At 41.1% G+C, this 20,945-nt stretch overlaps 2 protein-coding genes across 4 annotated transcripts; both read left to right on the forward strand.

Annotated features, from left to right (window-relative positions):
- The first annotated feature begins 205 nt into the window (after positions 1-205).
- Positions 206-5,424, forward strand: synj2bp (synaptojanin 2 binding protein). The gene is made up of 4 exons (XM_086158436.1): positions 206-387; positions 963-1,099; positions 2,273-2,368; positions 3,288-5,424. Exons 1-4 carry the CDS (start codon positions 324-326, stop codon positions 3,429-3,431), a joined length of 441 nt encoding a protein of 146 aa, XP_086014562.1. The 5' UTR covers positions 206-323; the 3' UTR covers positions 3,432-5,424.
- A 1,879-nt stretch (positions 5,425-7,303) lies between these two features.
- On the forward strand, positions 7,304-20,580 carry LOC147238069 (deubiquitinase DESI2). 3 transcript variants are annotated; one of them, XM_086158415.1, is made up of 6 exons: positions 7,304-8,047; positions 8,122-8,320; positions 13,495-13,567; positions 15,681-15,774; positions 15,853-15,994; positions 17,332-20,580. In XM_086158415.1, exons 2-6 carry the CDS (start codon positions 8,282-8,284, stop codon positions 17,578-17,580), a joined length of 597 nt encoding a protein of 198 aa, XP_086014541.1. In that variant the 5' UTR covers positions 7,304-8,047; positions 8,122-8,281; the 3' UTR covers positions 17,581-20,580. The 3 variants fall into 3 exon arrangements, with proteins under 3 accessions (XP_086014541.1, XP_086014532.1, XP_086014549.1); XM_086158406.1 differs by having other exon boundaries at positions 7,304-8,320; XM_086158423.1 differs by having other exon boundaries at positions 7,304-8,320; positions 15,853-16,038; positions 17,332-17,569.
- The last annotated feature ends 365 nt before the right edge of the window (positions 20,581-20,945 follow it).

Raw genomic sequence — 20,945 nt, forward strand, 5'->3', positions numbered from 1 at the left:
TGAAAAAAAATTAAAGTTAGCTTAAATTTTACTTGAAATACCTTGAAACATTCAAACACATTTTTCAAAAGGTAAATAATCGAAGTTTAATGTTCAGAACCAGCAGTAATAATAGACGAAGACAACGGTTGTCAACTGCCTGCTGAGAGCAGGAGGTCAAAGGTCAGCGTGCAGTTCCGCTATCCTCCATCAGGGGGCAGCATTAGCATGGACCTCCAACAGCGGAGTAGGAAGCAAATCGAAACTCCTCAATGAGTTAACCTTCAGATGAATAGTTTGTTCCTCCATCTCTCAGGAGCCTTATTTTAATCTTCTTGACGAAAATGAATGGCTTGCTGCCCTCCTCATCCAACGTGGTGGACGTAAAGCTGAAGCGTGGACCGACAGGTAAGGAAAAGCGGAAACGTTAAGCGAACAGTTAGCAAACGGAGCCCTAGTTAGCTAACTACGTAGCAGCAGCAGCAGCAGCAAAGATAAACACTATCGAGCTAAAGGCTAATGTGAAACCGAAAAGGAGCCGTATCAAAACATGTTTTATGGTACGAATGTTAAAAAACGTGGCAAGTAAAATGCCGATTTAAATGTATTAAACCCCATTTCACGCCTTGAAGAAACTTCACAGTGAGACGTTACGGTCTTGGGAAAAAGTTGAGCTCCTCGGCCTGTCAGATACCAGCGGTTTTGTGCACAGAAGCCCGAGTAGAGAATGATTCATCCTCATGGGATCTACGCAAGGTTTTCTCTTCTCCGTTATTTGTCGTTCTGTGAACCGGTTTCTCTTTAATAACACTTACGAATATCAGTAATACAGCTGATGTCATTCTTGTACTTTGATCCTCCAAGATAATCACAGTAGGTTCTGCGCAGGTAAGGAATTAAAATTCAAACAAAGTGGGTGTCACACAAAACGCATCGTCTACGTCAATTTATACATGTATGCATTTGTTGTTTTTATTTTGCAGGTTTGGGCTTCAACATTGTCGGGGGCGTGGACCAGCAGTATATCGTGAACGACAGTGGGATTTATGTGTCCAAAATAAAAGGAGATGGAGCAGCAGCGATTGACGGACGAATTGAAGAGGGGGACAAGATCCTTGCGGTAAAAGTGCTTAAATAATCACCGAGACTACAGTTGACAAGCTTTAAAGACTAGATCTCTTATCCAATATCACTATTTTATCCAATTCTATCCATTTCAAACAATAAACACACTTGGTTTTAGTAGAGCTTGATGCGAGTTAGCGGTGACATCTTTTTTTCTTGCTGAAAATTAGAATACCATATTTTAGTCATTGATCCAAATGTGTGTTATTATGTGGCTAAAATGAAAACACATATTGATTTGCTTCAGTCATGTTTGAAAATCAGCAAGAAGTCGGACCAGAATAGGAGAAATGAATTGACCCAAAGTAACAGTTACCAAATATCTGTTGAAGCTGAGGACACGCTACACAGCTGTCACTATGGTTACCGATATGTGAAGACTTGTAGTTTACGCGAGCCCACTGGTTTCAGTACATTCTTACGTAACAACCGAAAGACGGGGGAACACACATTTAACAACCGCTCCTCTTGAGCGAACACAGAACTACATAATTGGTGAAACCAACTAAATGTATCAAAGTCTCACAAAATTGACCACGTCTACGAAAACAACAGTTTGGAGGGTAAACAAACAAACAAACGTCTGGCTGTCGCTGTTGTTTTCGCAGCTCTGTCTTCCATTAATGTTGTCCGGTTTGGCTCCGCCGGCCCCCCTCCGTCCTTTGCTTTTCACCACGTTTGTTTTGACATTCCCGCTAATTCCTGCCATCTTTTGAAGCTATGTCGTGTTTCCCAACAGCTCTATTTTATTGCCTGTTGGAAACGTGTCAATCAGCACACATCACCCGATAGAGTTGGCTCAAATATTCTAATGTGTTAGATTGACTGCAACCAAGGCCGGATCTGTTCCTCTCCCACGTCTGACTAACAGATTTCTGTCCTGACTACCCATGCTCACTGTCCCCAACTAGTAGTGATTGTTGCTAACTCTGACCGATTGTTAATCCTTGATCAGAATCTGACAAATTACATGTTTTCAGTTTAAGAAGTTGTGGAAAAATGTCGCCCAAAAAATAAAACAAATTTCGGAACAAAGCATCACTTCAATTTCTAATTTCTGAAATTATTTATTTTGAAGATTTATACTCAAGGCCACACAAGATTTCACATTAGAACACACAACTTTCAATGGGCAACACAATTAAAGACCTGAACCTTTACTATACAGATCAACGGAGTTAGCCTTGAGAATCACACTCATCAAGCTGCTGTGGAGCTCTTCAGGGGCGCAGGAGAAGATGTGGAGCTCCGGATCCTGAAAAGGGTAGGGTGATTGATAACTCTCTGCTCTCTGCAGTTTTCAAGCTCTCAAGATTAGCTATGGTTTCTGTTGATAACATTTTTCGTGACCGCAACCAAACAAAAAAATTCAAGTACCAGTGCATAGAGTGTGTGTGTGTGTGTGTGTGTGTGTGTGTGTGTGTGTGTGTGTGTGTGTGTGTGTGTGTGTGTGTGTGTGTGTGTGTGTGTGTGTGTGTGTGTGTGTGTGTGTGTGTGTGTGTGTGTGTGTGTGTGTGTGTGTGTGTGTGTGTGTTTTCTAGTACAGAGTATTGAGCTACACTGGGGTTGCACACAGAACTTAAATACATGAATAAAAGAATAACTTGTAAACTATATGAAATTGTTCAAAAGTCAAATATATACCTATCTATATATGTTTTTTATTTCAAATTCTCCTGGGGGCCCTGTAAAATGATGAGAAATGGTGATAGCTTAGATCACTTTGACAAAACACGAAATGTGATTAGATTCATATTCAGTTGTTTTTTTTTGTTTTTTTTTTCAGAAATCTCGAAATACATTTTATATGAACCTCAAAATATGTGACATGATGACTGTCCAAGATAATTCATTGTTTCATTCCACTTTTTTCTTAACATATTCCCTCTTGATTATTACATTTTTCACACTTTACTGTGTCTCATTTTCTAAGTAATTATAAAACAATTTAAATTTAGCTATGAAAATTTACAAATCATTATACAGTCCTTTTAAAGGAAAGACTAAAGATTTATCTCTGATATAATACGTGTGTCTTGCAATTTTCAATTTAAAGAAGGCTATAATCGTGATATGATTATTTGGTGTTTATGTATTGCCCAGCTTTAGTTTAAAAAAGGTTTGAAAATGAATAAAACAATAGACACATTTCATTCACTTCTTTGTTTCCGTGTGTCTTCCAGTCACCCCATCACAAGAACGGAATCTACGGCTCACCGCCTGAGCCCAAATCTTCACTGACACCTCTGGGAATACTGCTGGGTTTAGCTGGAGCCACCGCTATATTTCTATTCATTTACAGGCGTCACTTTAAGAAACCCTTTTAACAGTGCTCACTTCATCACAATATCATTTTTAAGATCAAAAAACTGTGCTTATGGCCAAAGATGTGGACAAACTCTAGAAGTTGTTTTTGTGCTTAGTTGGTGGTTTTTCTCACTGAGGAGTTTGTTGTATCTGTTAAGTGATTTAATGATGGCTTTTGTACACACCAGTGTACACAATCACACACACACACACACACACACACAGGGATGAAGGTCCAGTCAATACTGGTAATTGGAAGGAGAAAAGCAAGGCTACTTGCATGACATTCCTGCAGCTCAGCTGGAGACAAACGGCTTCCCACACATAGAGGACACATGTGCCCAAACACTAATGCAAACTCTGGCCAAGTCTGACCCAAACTTCAGGATTCATTTACGATCTGAAAGGCTGTCTTGTGTTCAGGCCCTCCCCGACATCTCTGTACCCGTGTCGATGAATGGCAGATGTGTCTGATGGGGCGATTCGAGAGGAACACACTGTACTTCCTCAGCTTTCAAAATATATGCGACTTGGGTTGTTTTTCAATTTGCATTTCAGCGCATAATAATGAGAGCAGTGGCATCCGGTTGTCCCGCTGCTGCCGCCCTCAGCTGATAAATTATATATCATAATGGACGTTTAAGTGCCTTTTCTGACTCTTCGGCCTCGATGGTTCTTGATGCTTTTATCAAAATGAGAATCAACCCACTATGTAAATTAAACGACGAGGCTGAGTATGCTCATCTTTTTTTAAAGCCTAAAAATCGGATAAAAAGCCATAAAACAAGAACAAATTTCTCAGTTTTTTTTTTTTTTTTTGTTTTGTTTTTTTAAAAGTGGATCTCGGTTTTACCCGGACTGCATTTTTGGATTAGTGATACCGTAACAAAAAAATGCTGATCAGCAAATCAGCTGGTGGTGTTGCTGCATTTAAGTGTCTCTGCTTTAACAGTTGATACTTTTTGTGTGGACACAATGGGACGCAGGTAATGATTTAACTTCAGTGGTTTCTTTAGAAATGAGAATCTGGCCGAGTTCAAATTCCAACACGTGAATCCAAGAAAATAGCAAACATCAGAAAAACAAGTCAGATCTTGTGTATAAAAAAATGTAATATGTTAAGATTCAATATCGACAATTATGAAAGTCTCTGAAATGCTAAAATCAGCTGATTGTAGAAAGCTGATGGACTGATCTGTTATCTTACTTTAAGCCCATTACTTTGGCTTGTAGAACATGAATTGTCTGCAATACATCAGTGCAGAAATATTTAGTATAAGCAACTTCCCGATTGAATGGTGCATTTTCTGGCAACAGTTTTGAGTAGAACATCCAATATTATACTGCAGAAACAGTTTTTGCTTTTTTTTTCTTTGGATCTCAGAAATATGACTTAGAGGAATAAGTAACATCATTGAGTCTTTTTTATTCGATGGCAGGCTTTTTTTGACGCTTTTTTTTTTTTTTTTAGAATTTGAGCAGCCTCGTCATTTAAAGCTGATAAATATGCCAAGGGTTTATGCGTGTCCTGTGCTCACCTGGTGAAATATTGATGTTTATTGTGCAGACAAATTTTCATGTCAGTCACGACTACGACTTTAGTTTTCAATGTACTCCATGATTTCCAAGGGAAGGCGGGAATGAGTCTGTCTTTTTTTTTTTTTTTTTTTTCAAATGACTTGAGAGATTTGTACAGAACCAATTTTGAGCCAGTTCACTTTAAAAGAAAGGAGAAAAGGGTTGAAAAGTTAGCTTTTTTTTGCACTACACACAATCATGGAATTCCCGCGGTCGAGCAGTTGTATGTGCTGGGTGTAACTGCACGTTTGTTATTCTGTGGCTCCTCTGTCATTTGTCAGAACTGACTGTCGTTCTGTGGTCTTTAAATACATGTCAAGTCACTCTGCTGAGGGAGGTTGTGAATATGTGCAGTAAAGGAGACATAGAATAGAAGCAGTATAAATTATATGTTTGACAGCTAAGCACCTATTAAATTCATGCTGAATTCACTGATATGAATTGTTGGTGTTTTTTCTCATTCATTTTAAACATTACTGGGAAATTCATAAATAAAATCAACCTGCAGATAAATCAAGTATTTTACAAAGGATCAGCTTGGAACATTTGAGCTTATATGTAGCTTTTAATGTAAAAAAAAAAATACAGGCTTGCGTAAAAAGGGTCTGACATTCACCTTTACAAAAAGTTTCCAGGTATTTTTTGTTTTTCTTTTTTGGGCTTTTCCCTTCAGGGATCGCCACAGTGAATCAACCTTCTCCATCTAACCCATCTACCCCTGACATTTTCTCCACCCATTCCAACGTGCTTGATCCTGTCTCATCACCTCTTTTCCACACTCATATGCTCTGGACTGTTGACCCCAAGTACCTGAAATCCTCCAACTTCTTGATCTCCACTCCCTGTAGCCTCACCGTTCCACCCGGGTTCCTCTCATTCACATACATATACCGGTACTCTGTCTTGCTGCCACTAATCTTCATTCCTCTTCTTTCCAGAACATACTTCCACCTCTCTAGTTTCCTCAACCTGGTGTCTGCTCTCACTACAGATCACAATGTCATCTGCAAAGATCATGGTCCATGGAGATTCCTGTCTCACCACATAGGTCAGCCTGTCGATCACCACCACAAATGAGAAAGATCAGAGCTGATCCATGATGGAGTCCCACCTCCACCTTGAACTTACCCGTTCCCTCTACAGCACCAGTCTCACAGCAAGCATACATGTCCTGCACCAGCCTAACATACTTCTTGGCCACTCCACATTTCCTCATACAAGACCACATTGTTCATTTATTTACTTTGTTTACTATGCCGATTTGTTTTTGGAAATGGTCTGTCTTGGTTAAAAAAAAAAGCTGAGCCAAAAGGTGAAGCTCGCTATCTACCCTCACATATGATTACAAGCTGTGGGTCACGACGGAACAATCAAGGTCATGGATCCAAGCGGACGAAAGTATCCCGGCTCTCCTCCAGGACTTTGGTCCTCCTGGGGGACCTTAAAGTGGAGTCGCTGCTCCTCCATGTGGAGGAGTCAGATGTGGTGATTCAGGCATCTGGTCAGGATGCCTTTGGATGTCTTGGTGGTGAGATGTTGTGGACATGTCCAACCTGGGGAAGACCCAGGAGACACTGGAGGGACTATGTCTATGTCCACCAGAAGAGCTGGACCAAGTGGCTGGGGAGAGGGGAACTCTGGGGCTCTGCTACCCCCATGATCCGACCCCAGTTAAGCAGTAGAAGATGGATGGATGGAAATGTCAGGCCTTTCGATGAATTATCTTTATTTTTCTGTAACTCAAGTTGCGGTCACTGGGGACACGGCCAGTCACCTGAAGCAATGTAGACTACACCTGTACTCACAACAGTCAAAATTGGAAAGTTTTAAACAATTCAACATTATTTGGCTATGAAGTGAAAACATTAGAGTTGAATATTTGTGAGTGTTAGCCTTTAATGTCCATTAAATTAGTCATATTAGCTGTCAGCAAAGTTAGCTTAAATCCATGAAGCTAGCTGAGCACAACCATACAACCGGATGTTCTGAATTAGCATTTGAAGCGTGGTAATATGTTTCTTTTTAGCCATTTAAGGCGTCTTTCTTATTTAGTGGTCGTAATGTTGACAGAAAAAAGGGCACATTTTTGTTTCTTTTTTCTTCTTCATGTTTTCCCATCAGCTGCAACACTTGACGGAGGACGTAAAACGGAAGGTTTGTAGCTAAACCTTGTATCACACTAACCCCGAATTATTTACTCCGGGGTAACAGAAAATACGGTTCTGACGTCTCACTTCGGTCGGATTTAGTGTCATAATTTAATAATAATAATAATAAAAAAAAGCTTTCAAATGTAACTCAGCCCACCAACGTTGCCGACAGAACCGCAGTTTCGAATGTAGCACAACAATAAAAGCAGTCGTCATTTAAAGGAGACCAAAAAAAAAACTCCCGTTAGTTACATATTACTGTTAAAACTGAAGTAGGGAAAATGGCTGGAAAATATTTTTAATTCGTGTTTTTTTCTTTTTAGGTTTCGTGATGCTGAGCCGGCGGAGGCGGAAGGGAGGGAGGGGGAAAGATAGTGTTTTGTTCCCGTCCTCCCACCAGCATCAGCTGGCGGAGGATGCTGCCTCCCAGCCCCCTATGATGTAATCGGCGGAGACGGAGAGCGAAGCGGAACCGGAGCCGGAGCCACCGGACCCCCCGCGACACACACGGCCCGGATCTCGGCCGCTCCGTCCGTCGGGGGAACCTCCGCTTCTGGTGGAGTCATGTCGCGGCGAAGGGGGAAGTGGAGCAGCCGGAACGGGAGCCGGAGCGGGAGCGGGAGCGGATGTCGCTGTTGCGGCTGCTGGTGGTGGTGAAGCCGCCTCGCCGTCCGTCCGTCCATCCGTCGTCCGCCTTCCCTTCACCGGCCCGTCCGAGAGAAAATAACCCGCTGTGCGCCTCCGTCGTGCCCCATCGGTGCACCCGGCGAGCCGCGATGACAGGAGGACGCCCGGCTCACATCACGACACTTGCAGGCCCTTTTCACCCTCCGCTCCGGATCCAGCCGTCACCTCCGCCCCCCTCCGTCACCTGTCAGCAGGTTGATCCTCTGTGGAGCAGAAACATGGTGCCCGGAGTTTCCTCCCGACCTCGGTAATATCTGATAAGCTTTCCTCTCAGCTGGCCACTTTCTTTGCCTAGGAGGTAGTTGGAAGTTGTAACCCTGCAGCAGAAGCCGTGTGGCCCCGGTGCTTCTGCGGCGTGTGGAGGTGCTGAGGATCTTTTAGACACAAACACACAAAAAAAGAGGAAAAACGCGGAGGTGTGGACACGTCTAACCCTCGCAGCTCAGGTTTAAATCATGGCCAATGAACCTGTCATCCTTAACGTGTATGATATGGTAAGTGCAAACCGAACCTCACTCACTTTTCTCTCCGTTTCGTGATGCCTTTGTGACGGAGGAGATTTGTAATCTGACTCCGGGGGTGAGAGGTGGATGCGGCACCGGCACCGGCACCGGCACCGGCAGCGGGCCCGTCCCGCTGCAGGACGCTCGGAAGCAACACACATCCGTTGTTTCACTGGATCACAGGATGTTTTCACAATTTGAATAATCAACGTGGGCGCTCAATGACAAAGTTTGGCAATGCAGGGAGTGGATCTGGATCTGCTGACCTTCAGGAGCCCCAGAACTCTTACCTGTTGTCCCACTTTCCTTTAAAATGAAAATGAATTAATTGACTCATGGTACGCTGCACGGACACAGATCTGACCTTTAAAACACAGCATTTCCAGCAATGGAAACTTTATTTTATTTCTTTTTCTCTTGTATCTTCTACGCAATTGAAAAAATATCAGCCAGAATGAAAGGAAAGGTGTATAAGACAGGGGTTTGACTTGCGATGCTGTATTTTTTGGAGACAGCTGCAGTGAAGAAAAGATAGGAAGCAGAGCTGGAAGTCGTAGAGATGAAGATGTTGAGGTTCTCTTTGGGAGTGACCAGGATGGAGAGGATCAGGAATGAGTCCGTCGGAGGGACGGCACTTGGTAGATGTTTTGGAGAGAAGGTCAGAGATGGTTGGGTCATGGACAGAGGAGGGAGAGTCAGTATATTGGTAGACGGATGCCGGGACTGGAGGTCTAGAGGAGGACCAACGAGAAGATGGATGGACGTCGTGAGAGAGGATATGAAGTTAGTTGGTGTGAGCGAGGAGGATCCAGAGGATAGTGAGATGGAAAAGGTTGATTTGTTGTGCCGATCCCTGAAGGGAAAAGCCCAAAGGAAAAGAAGATTTTTTTTCTGGTTTCTTCTCACAAATTTTGACGTGGGCTTCATTTTACTCAGGAAGGGAACTATCCAGTGAAAATTGGAAAAATGTGAAAAAGAAGCAGTTGATTTAAACACAAAACAAACCACCGACTTTTTTCAATTTTTTTTTTTCTTTTAACACAATTTTTTGTTTTACTTTTTTAAGGCATTGAGTCTGTATTTCTCAGGTAATTTCTCGCTTACTTGTAAAAATTCACCTGATGCATTTTTCAGAAATGCAAAAAAGAAATCATCTCGTGAAATAGTAAAAAATGTAAAAAAAAAAAAATGGAAATTTTAACACTGCTTCGCAAAATACAAGTTCTTGTGTTTAAACATTCTGAGAATCTGCAACTTGTCCTGTTGCCTGTAATTGATCCAATAGTCACCCAACGCTTACTTTGTTCAACAACTGAAAATTGGTTTAAGAATAAGAATAAGAACAACTTTATTTATCCTGAAGGAAATTGTTGTTTATATATATATTGTTGTTTATATACCATGGAAAGCATCCAGTCATGTGACTTGTGAGATAAGCGCCTGTCTGAGCCCACAGCTCACATGATAAACCCACTCACATCAACCTTGGACAAGCGTCCTCATTCAGAGACGTGCAGCCCACTGCCTTGTCCTCTCACACACACACACACACACACACACACACACACACACACACACACTCACATGGTGAGAATATTATACAACATGTGGTTGTAAATCCACTAAACCACTCAATTTACTGCAAAAACATTGTTGGCAGAGTTTAAGGGCGCCCATACCGGAGGCAGGTTTATTACCAGACACGCAATATTATGTCCTTAGATATAAAAATTATGAGAGGATTTTTTATTTGCAGGTACTTATTCACATATCTGATGACAGTGAGCCGTTTGGCTGGTGAAGGAGGTATGACTGGATGCTTGGATGCTAAATTCAAATCCTTTTTGGTTTTAGAGCTGTAGAAAACACAAGAATGGAAGAAAAAACTATTCAAAAGTTAATTCTAAGTCAGGAAAAAAAAAACACTCCTGAAAAGCTACTTCAAAACTTAGTTCATAATTATCAAAGAATAAGCCAAGCAAGAAAAGAAAAAAATTGAGATTTAAAGTCCTCTTCGCCCTCTTTTTTTTATTTAATAATTATGATGTTTTAAGTGGAGAGTGAAGACTACCTTTAATCCATTCAAACCAAACGAATAAGACTAAGAATAAGAATAAGAATAACTATTTATCCCGAAGGAAATTGTTGTAAGTAAAACATAACAATAATAAATAATTGTAGGAAGGAGGGAGAATAAGAAATACAAATAAAACTATAAAGTGTCAAAGTCAAGGCTATAAAGTGTTTTAAGGTCTTAAAAAGTACAAAGATTTGCATATTCCCTTCGGCTGAAGGAAGAGGAATTAAAAAGATTAAAATGATTAAATGACGCTGTTATCCAGAGAGAGAGAGAAACTGTGATTTTAAGAATTCTCACACCTTAACACACAAACACAATCCTCAAAACACAAAGCGAGCTGCAGTGTCGGACTGCGCTCACTCGCCCGGCACCTTTGCGGCGTCTCACAGATGTCGATAATGATGACCACGAGGCCGGTAGCGACAGCTGCTCGGGCAGCTGCTGGGTCTCCATGTGTTCATACAAGCGTCGGTGAAGAGCGAGGCAGACAGAGCTGAGCCTCTTTCCCCCGATCAGCTTATGCCAGTGAGCTGAGAGGAAAACTTAACTATTAAACATTTTCAATCAATCAAAGATCTGACCTGTGTGCACTCCCAGCCGGACGCCAATGTTGTTCAAATGCAGATATTTCGCCGAATGTACATTTTGGGATGCTTAACCCTGACAGCAGCAGATGATGATGTTGTGCTGTTCACTAACCAGAGAGCGGTATCTTCCTAACATGCTCGGGTCCACACGACCTGGCGGTTAAAAATCATTAGAGATGAATATTTTCTTGGTCTGAAGTCCCAGCGTTGTGTTCTTGCTTCCCTCGGCTCTTCCTGATGTGTGATTGATCCGATGATTGTCTTTTTGGCATTGAATTATCAGCCTGTGTCATGCATGTTGTTGCTGTTTTCTTTTTTAAGCCCCAAAGTGGATTTTAAAGTGCTGTCTGATGTCTTTCTGATATTGAGTGACACGTCCCTGACATTAAACTAACATTCGGTGATTGTTGAAACGATCTCACATTGTTCTGAGAGCAGCTCACTTGTCATGTAAGGTCATAAACATATGTGATCGGTAAAATACGAACCGTGACATTTCCTGTGTTGAGTACTTGTAGTTTCCCCCAGTTCTATTTTGAGCGACATGTTCTCACAGGATACCAGTCAATTTATTGATTTTTTTCTGTAAATATCAAGTGTCAGTCTTTCTTAAAAAAAAAAAACACACCAGAATGAAAGTGAGTCATGTGTAGAGCGATGAAGAAGGATCGATCATCGTTAATGCGAAACCACGGTGGATGTAAAGCTGGGGATGATATATCTGCTCTGGCAGACTTTCTCCAACTACGTAAAGCAAGACTGGGGGAACAAAAAGAGAGAAAAATCAAATCCAACGCTTCCAAGGCTGCACTTGTTTACACCCTCTTGGGGAAGGTCAGGCCGCCCGTCTCCGTCTCCCCTCCCATGCGTGGTAGATTCCTGGAAACCAAAAGGTTTCCCCGGTTCCTGGAATGAAATGGCAAAAAGCTGGAGAGCTAACAGGGTGGAGGTCAGCCCGGGAACACGAGGAGACTCCCAGATTTGCTTTTATTGTATCGCGTTTTCCATTATTAATAGACGACAGCTGCAAAGATGGCTTTCCTCGCTCTTCCTCGGGGGGTGGCCGGGGGCGTGGGAGCGTCGGCTGCCTTGAATTATCCCCAGATCATCCACCACCATCGGGGGTCACTCGGGGTTGCCGACGTCGGACAGCAGGAACTGCTAATGTGTACATTTTTCTCCGCGGGGTCCAAAGACTTTCAGGTGTGATAGATCAGTAATGCTGCTTATCATTTAATTCATTTTAATTCCTCTTCCTTCAGCCGAAGGGGATATTCAAATCCTTGTACTTTTTAAGACCTTAAAACACTTTATAGCCTTGACTTTGACACTTATGGTTTTATTTGTATTTCTCATTCTCCCTCCGTCCTACTATTATCTATTATTGTTATGTTTTTATTTGAAACTCTGGCACAACAATTTCCTTCGGGATAAATAAAGTTGTTCTTATTCTTATTCTTATTCTTATTCTTATTCTTATTCTTATTTTCTGTCTAATATATCACATTTTTGTGATTAATATTCCATTGAGATTTATGTGTAGGATGCCACCTTCTAACAGTGTAGAATTAAATTTAATGAAACTACAAAGGAAAAATAAAACAACTAAGGCAGCAAACCCGCATTAAAATCGAAATGACTTTGACACTTATGGTTTTTATTTGTATTTCTTACTCTCCCTCCTTCCTACTATTATTTATTATTGTTATGTTTTTACTTGAAACTCTGGCACAACAATTTCCTTGGGGATAAATAAAGTTGTTCTTATTCTTATTCTTATTCTTATTCTTATTCTTATTCTTATTCTTATTCTTATTCTTATTCTTATTCTTATTTTCTGTCCAATGTATCCCATTTTTGTGATTAATATTTCATTGAGATTTATGTGTAGGATGCCACCTTCTAACAGTGTAGAATTAAATTTAATGAAACTACAAAGGAAAAAAATAAACCAACTAAGGCAGCAAACCTGCATTAAAATCGAAACGACAAAAATATAGAGAAAAGGGACGATTCCTGTAAGGAAATTATTGACAACAGGGAGGAACAGGAACACGTGGTTATGTACGTTGTGACCATTTTCGCTGGTCAGAAGTTAAATGTTACGTGTAAAATAGAATATAAAAAATAAATGAGAAAAAAAATGTATCGCAAAGCTGAGCTACACAGGTCCAAATGTAAATGAATGCAATTAAATGCAGCATCATTTGTTTAAACCTCCAAGGTTACATACTTTGAATCTGTTCGGAACACATTTAAAAAAGTAAAATAAGACAAAAATTCAATCAAATGATTGAGAACTACAAATGATAGGACATATACCGATGGTTGTTACATTTACATCCTTATACTTCCCTGTATTTGTACAGTTAGTTAGATGATAAATTCCTTGAATCTCGATGGTGCTCCACAGAGCCTCTGCTGCACCCCTGGTTTTATATACGGTAATAGTATTTAAAATAATATTGACGTATTTGTATCCGCTCCTGTCTTTGCAGTACTGGATAAACGAATATACTTCCAATCTGGGAATTGGAGTCTTCCACTCAGGCATTGAACTTTATGGCAGAGGTAAGAGAGCAACCCTGTACCGAAACTCATGAAATCCCATTACATTGGGACTTGAAGCTACACACACATGCACACACATGCACACACCCGCAGAAGAATCCGAACAAGAAATGTGTTTTACTCGTCATGAAGTGACCCCATTTCTCAGCAGTGAATCACGGTGTATTATTTTGTGTGTATGTGTGTGCATGTGTGTGTGTGCGTGTGTGTGTGTGTGTGTGTGTGTGTGTGTGTGTGCGTGCAGACTCTTTTTTTGAAAAATAGAGGCAGAAACCAGCATGAAAGTGGATGACGCAGAATCCCATTATTCTCATAGAGCAGAGGCATTGAATCTCCGCTCTGTGGAACGTTGTCATTGTGTAGATTCGCTCTCACCTCTAAATTTAGGTTTAGTAAGTCGAACTTGATTCACAGATCAAGATAAAATGCCATATGGACAGAAGATGAGATTAGCTAATTCTGTTGTTTTTTTTTTTTATCGTTTTAACGTTTAATGTTTAATGTAATGTAAAACCTTAAATAAGGGCGAGATTTTCAGAGGTATTTCATCCATACTAATCAATGGTCCAAGTGATTTTAAACTCAAGTTTTCATTTTAACTATTTTACACAGGTTTTTTTTTTTTTAATCATCTAAAAATGTTTTGTTCCTATCATATTCATTTGATTAGAATTATCTTTTACATTTGGCTGGTTTATGCTAATTTTTCATTCTATTTTGTTTTGTTTTTTCTGCTGATACATGAGATGTTTCTCACTGATTTTATGTGTATTTTGAAAAGCTGTCAGGGAACTCGTCTCTTCGTATCTCATTTCAAAATGTTAGAAATCCCATTTTTTTATTCTGTCAGTTTGCGTCCGATTGCTTCAGGCGCGCTTTACACCTCACACCTTGTTGAACGTCTTTCATTATATCTCTGTAGAAATTTTACAAAATAATATAAAGAGGCCATCGTACTCACTTGGTGACTCTCAGCTGAGATCACATGTAAAAACAATGACCTCCAGTTTCCCATAAAAAATAATACAAAACAAAAAGAAATAGCAAACAGGCCTGAATATAGTCATAGCTTAGCTTCAGCACATTAGTGCCGGTCCCATTTTTATCAGTGACGTCTTTCTGCTTCAAGCTGTTCACTTGGTTCAACTCTCGGAACGAGGATCCAGAGGTTTTCCCTGATTTTCGGCGCCCGCGTAGCCGTGGCTGGTCGTCATAGCAACACCTAGGTGACATCAGTAAAGCATGCAAATTGGTGTGTTTTACAGACCCAAACCTTGGCTTTGTCTCATAAATCATTGAGCGGTGAATAACATCAACTGACAGTTTCAGGGTATTACTTCTGTGTGTGTTTGTGTGTCTATGCGTGTGTGCGTGTGTGTGTACATACACACCAAGGAAACTGAAGAGGTATCATAGCCATGTAATATATTTGTGAAACACCTGTTGTATATTGTGTGATTCTTTTACTTGTGTGTGTCCGCTGACTTTCAATTTTGACATTTGAGGTTCTGATAAAAGTGAGAATTTCTCATCTTTTCTTTGCTTTTAAGTGTTTACAAAGTGCTCTTTAGTGTCTTTTGCCGCTTTCATTTTCATGACAATCTGAGTTTTCAGAGGAGTGTGTGAAGCTCCCGCTGACATCAAAAAAAGTATCAGCCAAACACCATTTTCTCAAAAGATACGAGACGCGTATTTATCTGTTTATTTATATTTTATATTCACGACTGTATCAAAGATATTCCCTCTCTGGAATAAGTGTTTCATGATTTAAAAACCTAGTACATGATTTGGTTCTCACAGGAGAGCAAGAGGAACAGGTTGCATAATTTCCATAATTTTTGTAAATGATTTATTCACAACATATTTGTTGCATCTCAGATGTATGTCTGAATTCAAAGGCTACAAAATTAATCAGCGTGAAGCGACTCCAGACACCCAGCTGGATCCCTGGCCTTCCTCCCCCATTATACTGCCGTAATTACTGGAAGAAAGAACCTGTGATTCAGAGCTAATGGTTTAAGAACAGTGTGACAATGCATAATGACGTGAATCTTGTGTAACTCCAGTTGTTTATTTCCCCCGTTCATTGAGATATCCTGTGTTTGCTTCATAGAATTTGCATATGGAGGGCATCCATACCCTTTCAGCGGCATCTTTGAAATCAACCCGGGGAACGCCCCCGAACTCGGGGAGACCTTCAAATTCAAGTGAGTGTGCGTTGCGGATGCACGTGCATGCCAAGACGTTGAATCGGTGACGTTGGGTGTTTCTCTGCTCGTGATCAGGGAGGCCATTGTTTTGGGCACCACAGACTTCACGGAGGAGGACATCGACAAAATCATGGAGGAGCTCGGGAAGGAGTTTCGGGGCAACGCCTACCATCTCATGCACAAAAACTGCAACCATTTCTCCTCCTCCCTGTCTGAGGTCTGTCCGGACAAACGTCTTTTTTTGGCTTTACCGTCGGAAATGTGAGTCTTGAAAAAGAGCTACAACGCGACCTGACCGAAATGGGAAAAGACCCTGTTATATGAAGTGGAAGATGAAAGCTTTACAGATATAGTTGATAAAATGTTCTTGTCTTGACTCCTTTTTATTAAGTTAAATGGACAAAAGATTATAATGACACCTTAAAATCAACTAATTACCTAGAATTCTCCCTGAATAAACACACATGCCCAGATATTTTCATCAATGCACGCTACGTAATGACAGTGTTGCGCGATTCCCATTCAAATTTTCTTAGTCAATTAAAAAATGGAAACAACAGCATTGTCTTTCTTCATGATGCGGAGCTGCCTTGTCCTTCTGTGCAGCTGATTTCTATATGTCATGTAATGAAAAGCTGCTCTAACAATTTCCTTTAATTAGTTTAATGACCATAGCGACACTTTATGAAAAGGCAGCTGTTCTTTCAATGAAAAGGCTGGATATCTGCGCAGAAGAACTCACTCTGGGGTTTTTAAAATTTTTTTTTTTTTCCACTGTGTGCTGTTGACATTAAGAAAAAAAAAAACAACGACTTTGGATTATAAAGCGGTTGCACCTCAGTTTGGGAGCCTAGTGTCATGGTTGCGGAGTGTTAAACAGAACAAGGGCTGTCAAAGACAAGGGAAGCTCAAACCCTGTCGTATCTGGATGGCAACTTTCAAGATGATTCACAAAAATCCAGTAAAATTTAAAAACAATTAAACTTAGCATGTTAAAGCTATGTTTGTCACAGAAGACAAATATATTAGCTAAATGCAAATCAACATTTTCATTTATTCAATAAATGGACTTTTAATTATTTCAATTGATTATTTTATTTTCATTCATATAATTGCTTAAAATTTGATCTGCTATTGATTTTTTTTACTGTGCAGTTTTCCACCCTTAAGATTTCCTCTGGCTTTTGCTTTTATGATGCCTTGGGGTTATGAGTACACATGAGACTCAGCTGGGGATCACTGGGATCCTCAGCACTGGGATTCTCAACCCAGAGAAATGCCCACCAGTTATTTGTCGAAGGAAGGGAAGAAGGAACGTTCGCTAATGGCGATGAGCTGACAAAGCAAATAGCCGATGAAGCACAGGAAGCAAAAGTGCAAAATGCATGAATCTCGCCCGCCTGCGATCCCCATCAGGCAGCGTGTTTCCCGACGCTGTGTCATGCGATCTCACCATCGGTTTGCACTTTGTCCTGTGATAGTGTAAACATGATACGACTATAAATAAATGCATAAATTAAAGTGCATATCATCTGATACTTGACTGCTTTCCAGTTGCTGTGCGGAAGGGAAATCCCCCGTTGGGTCAACAGGCTGGCGTACTTCAGCTCCTGCATCCCCTTCTTGCAGAGCTGCCTCCCGAAGGAATGGTTGACCCCGGCCGCTCTGCAGAGCCACATCAGCCTGGGCCTCCACAAGGAGGAGCAGAACGATTCGAGCGACGACGACCCCACGTCCCCGTCCGGCGCCACAGCGGCCGCCGGCTCGGGCTCCTCCCGCAACTGCCGCCACACGAGGGTGTGAACTACATCCCTACCGCTGACCTCTGGACCCTCCTGCCGCGGATGCTCGTGGCTGAAGCGGCACGTGGGTTTGAACAACAACCTGACCTCATACTGTTTGCCCTCTGACTCAAAGAGGAAGGAAAAAAACAGTTGTAGTTTGTCAAAGAGTGCAGCTGCCGGAGTCTTCGGACCCTCAGAGACTTTATCCGGACAGGATGACAGGTGAACTTTGACCCGAGCCCTGCGCGCTGAGGTAGGGCTCAGAGTCTGCAACAACCACTACTAGATCTGACGTTTGTAGTATGTTACTGTTAGATTCCTTTTTCCATGAACTTCTAAACCTTTGTCAGCCTTGTTCCCTGCCTTCAGAGCTGCTTTTGTAGACTAGACAACCGAGACTTCAGACCGTGAGTTAAACACAAAATGCTCATCTGGTAAACTTCAACAGGTCCCTCTTCTGTAACTCCTGTGTGGCCTTCAGTTAATACTGCAGACTTTTTTTTTTTTCCTTTCTTGCGTGAAACTCAACTCGTCAATGTTAACCGCTTTAGAGGGTTCAAAGACGGTTAGCCTGTACCTTCGGGTCAAACTCTGCATGTTGACAGGATTTAACCTGAGAACATTCGTTCCAGCTGAGAAAAGACGCCGCCTTTTTGATCATACCAACTATTTCCTCTTAGTTTTTTTGAAAGTGAATGAGTCAATTTGACACCTATTATAAACTGACTCGAGGCTTCCAGTTAAACCAGATTATTGCTAGTTGTGACTAATCAGGGCAACTTATTTTCAGTTTAACAAGCTGTAGTTTCCCACAGCCTCGCGTCTCATTGAGAGAAAGTCGAGCTGCTACACTGACAACTACTGACTTTATACACCGGTGCAGTTTTTGTCTATACTTTTATATCCAAACAATCTTTTTATTATAACAGTGCGATAGCAGTAAACAAAGAAAAAACTCAGAGATGACTCACCCCTCAAACTATCGTGGTCATTTTAATTATACAACCAACATTTTAGGGAATTATATTTACACTTTCTTGCCACTGATTTTAGCTTTAGAACGCTCTGTACCCAAGCGGTTTATTATCAGTCAACTCCAGTCGCTATTAGCTTAGCAGGAAGCAGCACCAATGCCTGGTGTCTGTATTGCTAACGACATGCTTGAAAGTGCAGACGCCCCAAAAGCACAGCAGTCTTGACCCCCGCCCCCCCAAAAAAATAAAAAATAAATGTATTAAAAAATGCACAATGACACAAAACTGTTAAAGGGCCGGTTAAGACGATGTGAACCGACTTGTGTATCCAAGCTGGGGTCTTTCATCACCTGTATCCACCCCTGAAATGAAATTTAATTTCCCAAACCCCCCTGCTATCTCCTCACCTTATTTCTGTGACCACCCTAACCTTAAACCCTATTGACCGTATTTCCGATTTTCATTTTCAACAGACCATTAGCTATAAAAGCACTGAAAATCATCAGGCAGGAAGGCAAGACTGAAAGTTTTTTAAACAATTCACTGTTTCGTCTGATGCAACAGTGCAAACAAGCGCCGTGTCACTGACAACGAGAACAAATGAATCAACCCTCTTACTTGTTCACAAGAGCACTGGTGCCGACAGGTATGAGCAGCACTGCAGTGAAACAGCAAGGTATGGGCATTTAGGAAGTGATGTTATAAAAATTATATTCTTTCCTTCAGTTTAGGAAGATCTCTGCAGTCCACACATGAAATGAAAAGGTAATCTGGATAAAACATGACCACATTACTTTACGGGTCTTCAGAGTGTTCGCATATGGATGGAGGTTAGAGGTGTCGCTTAATCATAAGTAGAATGAAAATACCCACAGTTTCATAAACTTCCTGGATATAATTGTTTGGATCATTTCATTGTCTTGTACGTCTGAAGTCGGTTGAGATCTTGACACTTTACTCCAAAGTGAAAATCTCAAGCAAGTCTTCTCACTCGAATCAGCGTCAAATGCTGAACTAAAGAGTATTGTAAGTCGCTTTGGATAAAAGCGTCTGCCAAATGCAATGTAATGTAAGACTGTTGTGACCAAGCCGGATACCCAGTCAAGACAGGCAGCTGTCAAACAAGACATGAAGGAAACATCTTGGGTACTCATTCAAAAACCAATCTTAATACCTTCTTTACAAATAACATTTTCGAATGATTGATCTCTGTCTATCTCAGCCATGTTTGATGTCTGGTGCAGCTAAGCTAGCGGCTAGCAGTCATTCCATTTTTAGCCTCAGCACAATCGTCTTGCATAAATCTTGGCAAAAAAGTGTGAACATGCTTAAAATGCGCAACTGTTCTAGATGTGTTTACAGGTGCGAAGCCTTTTAAGGAGGGTGAAAAAAAAAGTACTTCCTTTTATTTTCTTTTTTAGGATATGTTGCTGCAAGGAACAATGTGATGTCATAGTTATTTCTCATCATTTCTGATTCACAGGCCCATTAACGTCCATGTCTCCTCTATTATTAGTGGCTGTGTTCATGACAATGATGAGCGTTTTCTCCTTTTACTTTTCCTGATTTAAACTCATGCAGTCTGCTTTTGTAATGCAAACGCTCAGTGAACCAGGCTATATTTTCTTCAACCCTCTTAACGCTCCCAGAGCGATGCGTTCATGGACAGCTACCATTACTCAGGAAGGAAATCAAAACACTTGTGAAGTGACAGTCATCCAATTTATGCTGAACACACACAAAGTGCATAAGAGTCATTCCTTTTGCTTCATGTCCTTAAATAACCTGTACTCTTATTTACTTTGGAAATATTCTTACACCTTGCTGGCTGCATTACATTGAGATTTTTTTTCTTTTGCTTTATTTTGAGGTGGCAGGGGGCTGCACAATGATCAGTCCAAAAATCTACACTTTCTACAGATCAGACCAGACAGGTATTTTTTTTCTATGTACTGTGTTAACCTAAACCTCGTATTTCATTTTTCAGACCCAATACGATTTCAGAAGTTATAGTCCTAGAATAAAGAAATGAAGTAACAATGAAATGACTCCCCTCTCTTGCTGTCACTCGAAATATAAGAATAGTGGGCAGTAAAATGGCACGGATGCTGTGAGAATTTATACTCCTAAATAACTATCGAGAACTCAAAATGAGTCAGGGCCAACAGAGGGAGGCAATGAAGATGAAACACCCACACAATGCAAGGGGAAGCTTCCATGTCCCAAAGGGGAAGCTGTGAGGGGACATTGCTCAGGGGAAGGTGCTCACATTAGTGAAGATTTTCTGCAAAAAGGGGTAGCGGAGGTTGGAACAGAGGAGGACATGTCACCGCAATGCGAAAGGAAAAGCTGTGATGTAACATAAGGGATGCAGGGGGGCTGTGACATCACATAGGGAAACGCTGTGAAA

Source organism: Fistularia commersonii, chromosome 1, assembly GCF_037954325.1.
Source record: "Fistularia commersonii isolate RoL2024-O1a breed Wild chromosome 1, RoL_Fcom_v1.0, whole genome shotgun sequence".
Classification (NCBI taxonomy): Eukaryota; Metazoa; Chordata; class Actinopteri; order Syngnathiformes; family Fistulariidae; genus Fistularia; species Fistularia commersonii.

Bases quoted from the DNA above. Each gene is read 5' to 3' on its own strand.
- LOC147238069 (XM_086158406.1), top strand. From the start codon at position 8,282: ATGGCCAATGAACCTGTCATCCTTAACGTGTATGATATG. The intron at 8,321-13,494 runs GTAAGTGCAAAC...CTGTCTTTGCAG, and splicing joins TCCTTAACGTGTATGATATG to TACTGGATAAACGAATATAC. The intron at 15,775-15,852 runs GTGAGTGTGCGT...GCTCGTGATCAG, and splicing joins GGGGAGACCTTCAAATTCAA to GGAGGCCATTGTTTTGGGCA.
- synj2bp (XM_086158436.1), top strand. From the start codon at position 324: ATGAATGGCTTGCTGCCCTCCTCATCCAACGTGGTGGACGTAAAGCTG. The intron at 388-962 runs GTAAGGAAAAGC...TTTATTTTGCAG, and splicing joins GCTGAAGCGTGGACCGACAG to GTTTGGGCTTCAACATTGTC. The intron at 2,369-3,287 runs GTAGGGTGATTG...TGTGTCTTCCAG, and splicing joins AGCTCCGGATCCTGAAAAGG to TCACCCCATCACAAGAACGG.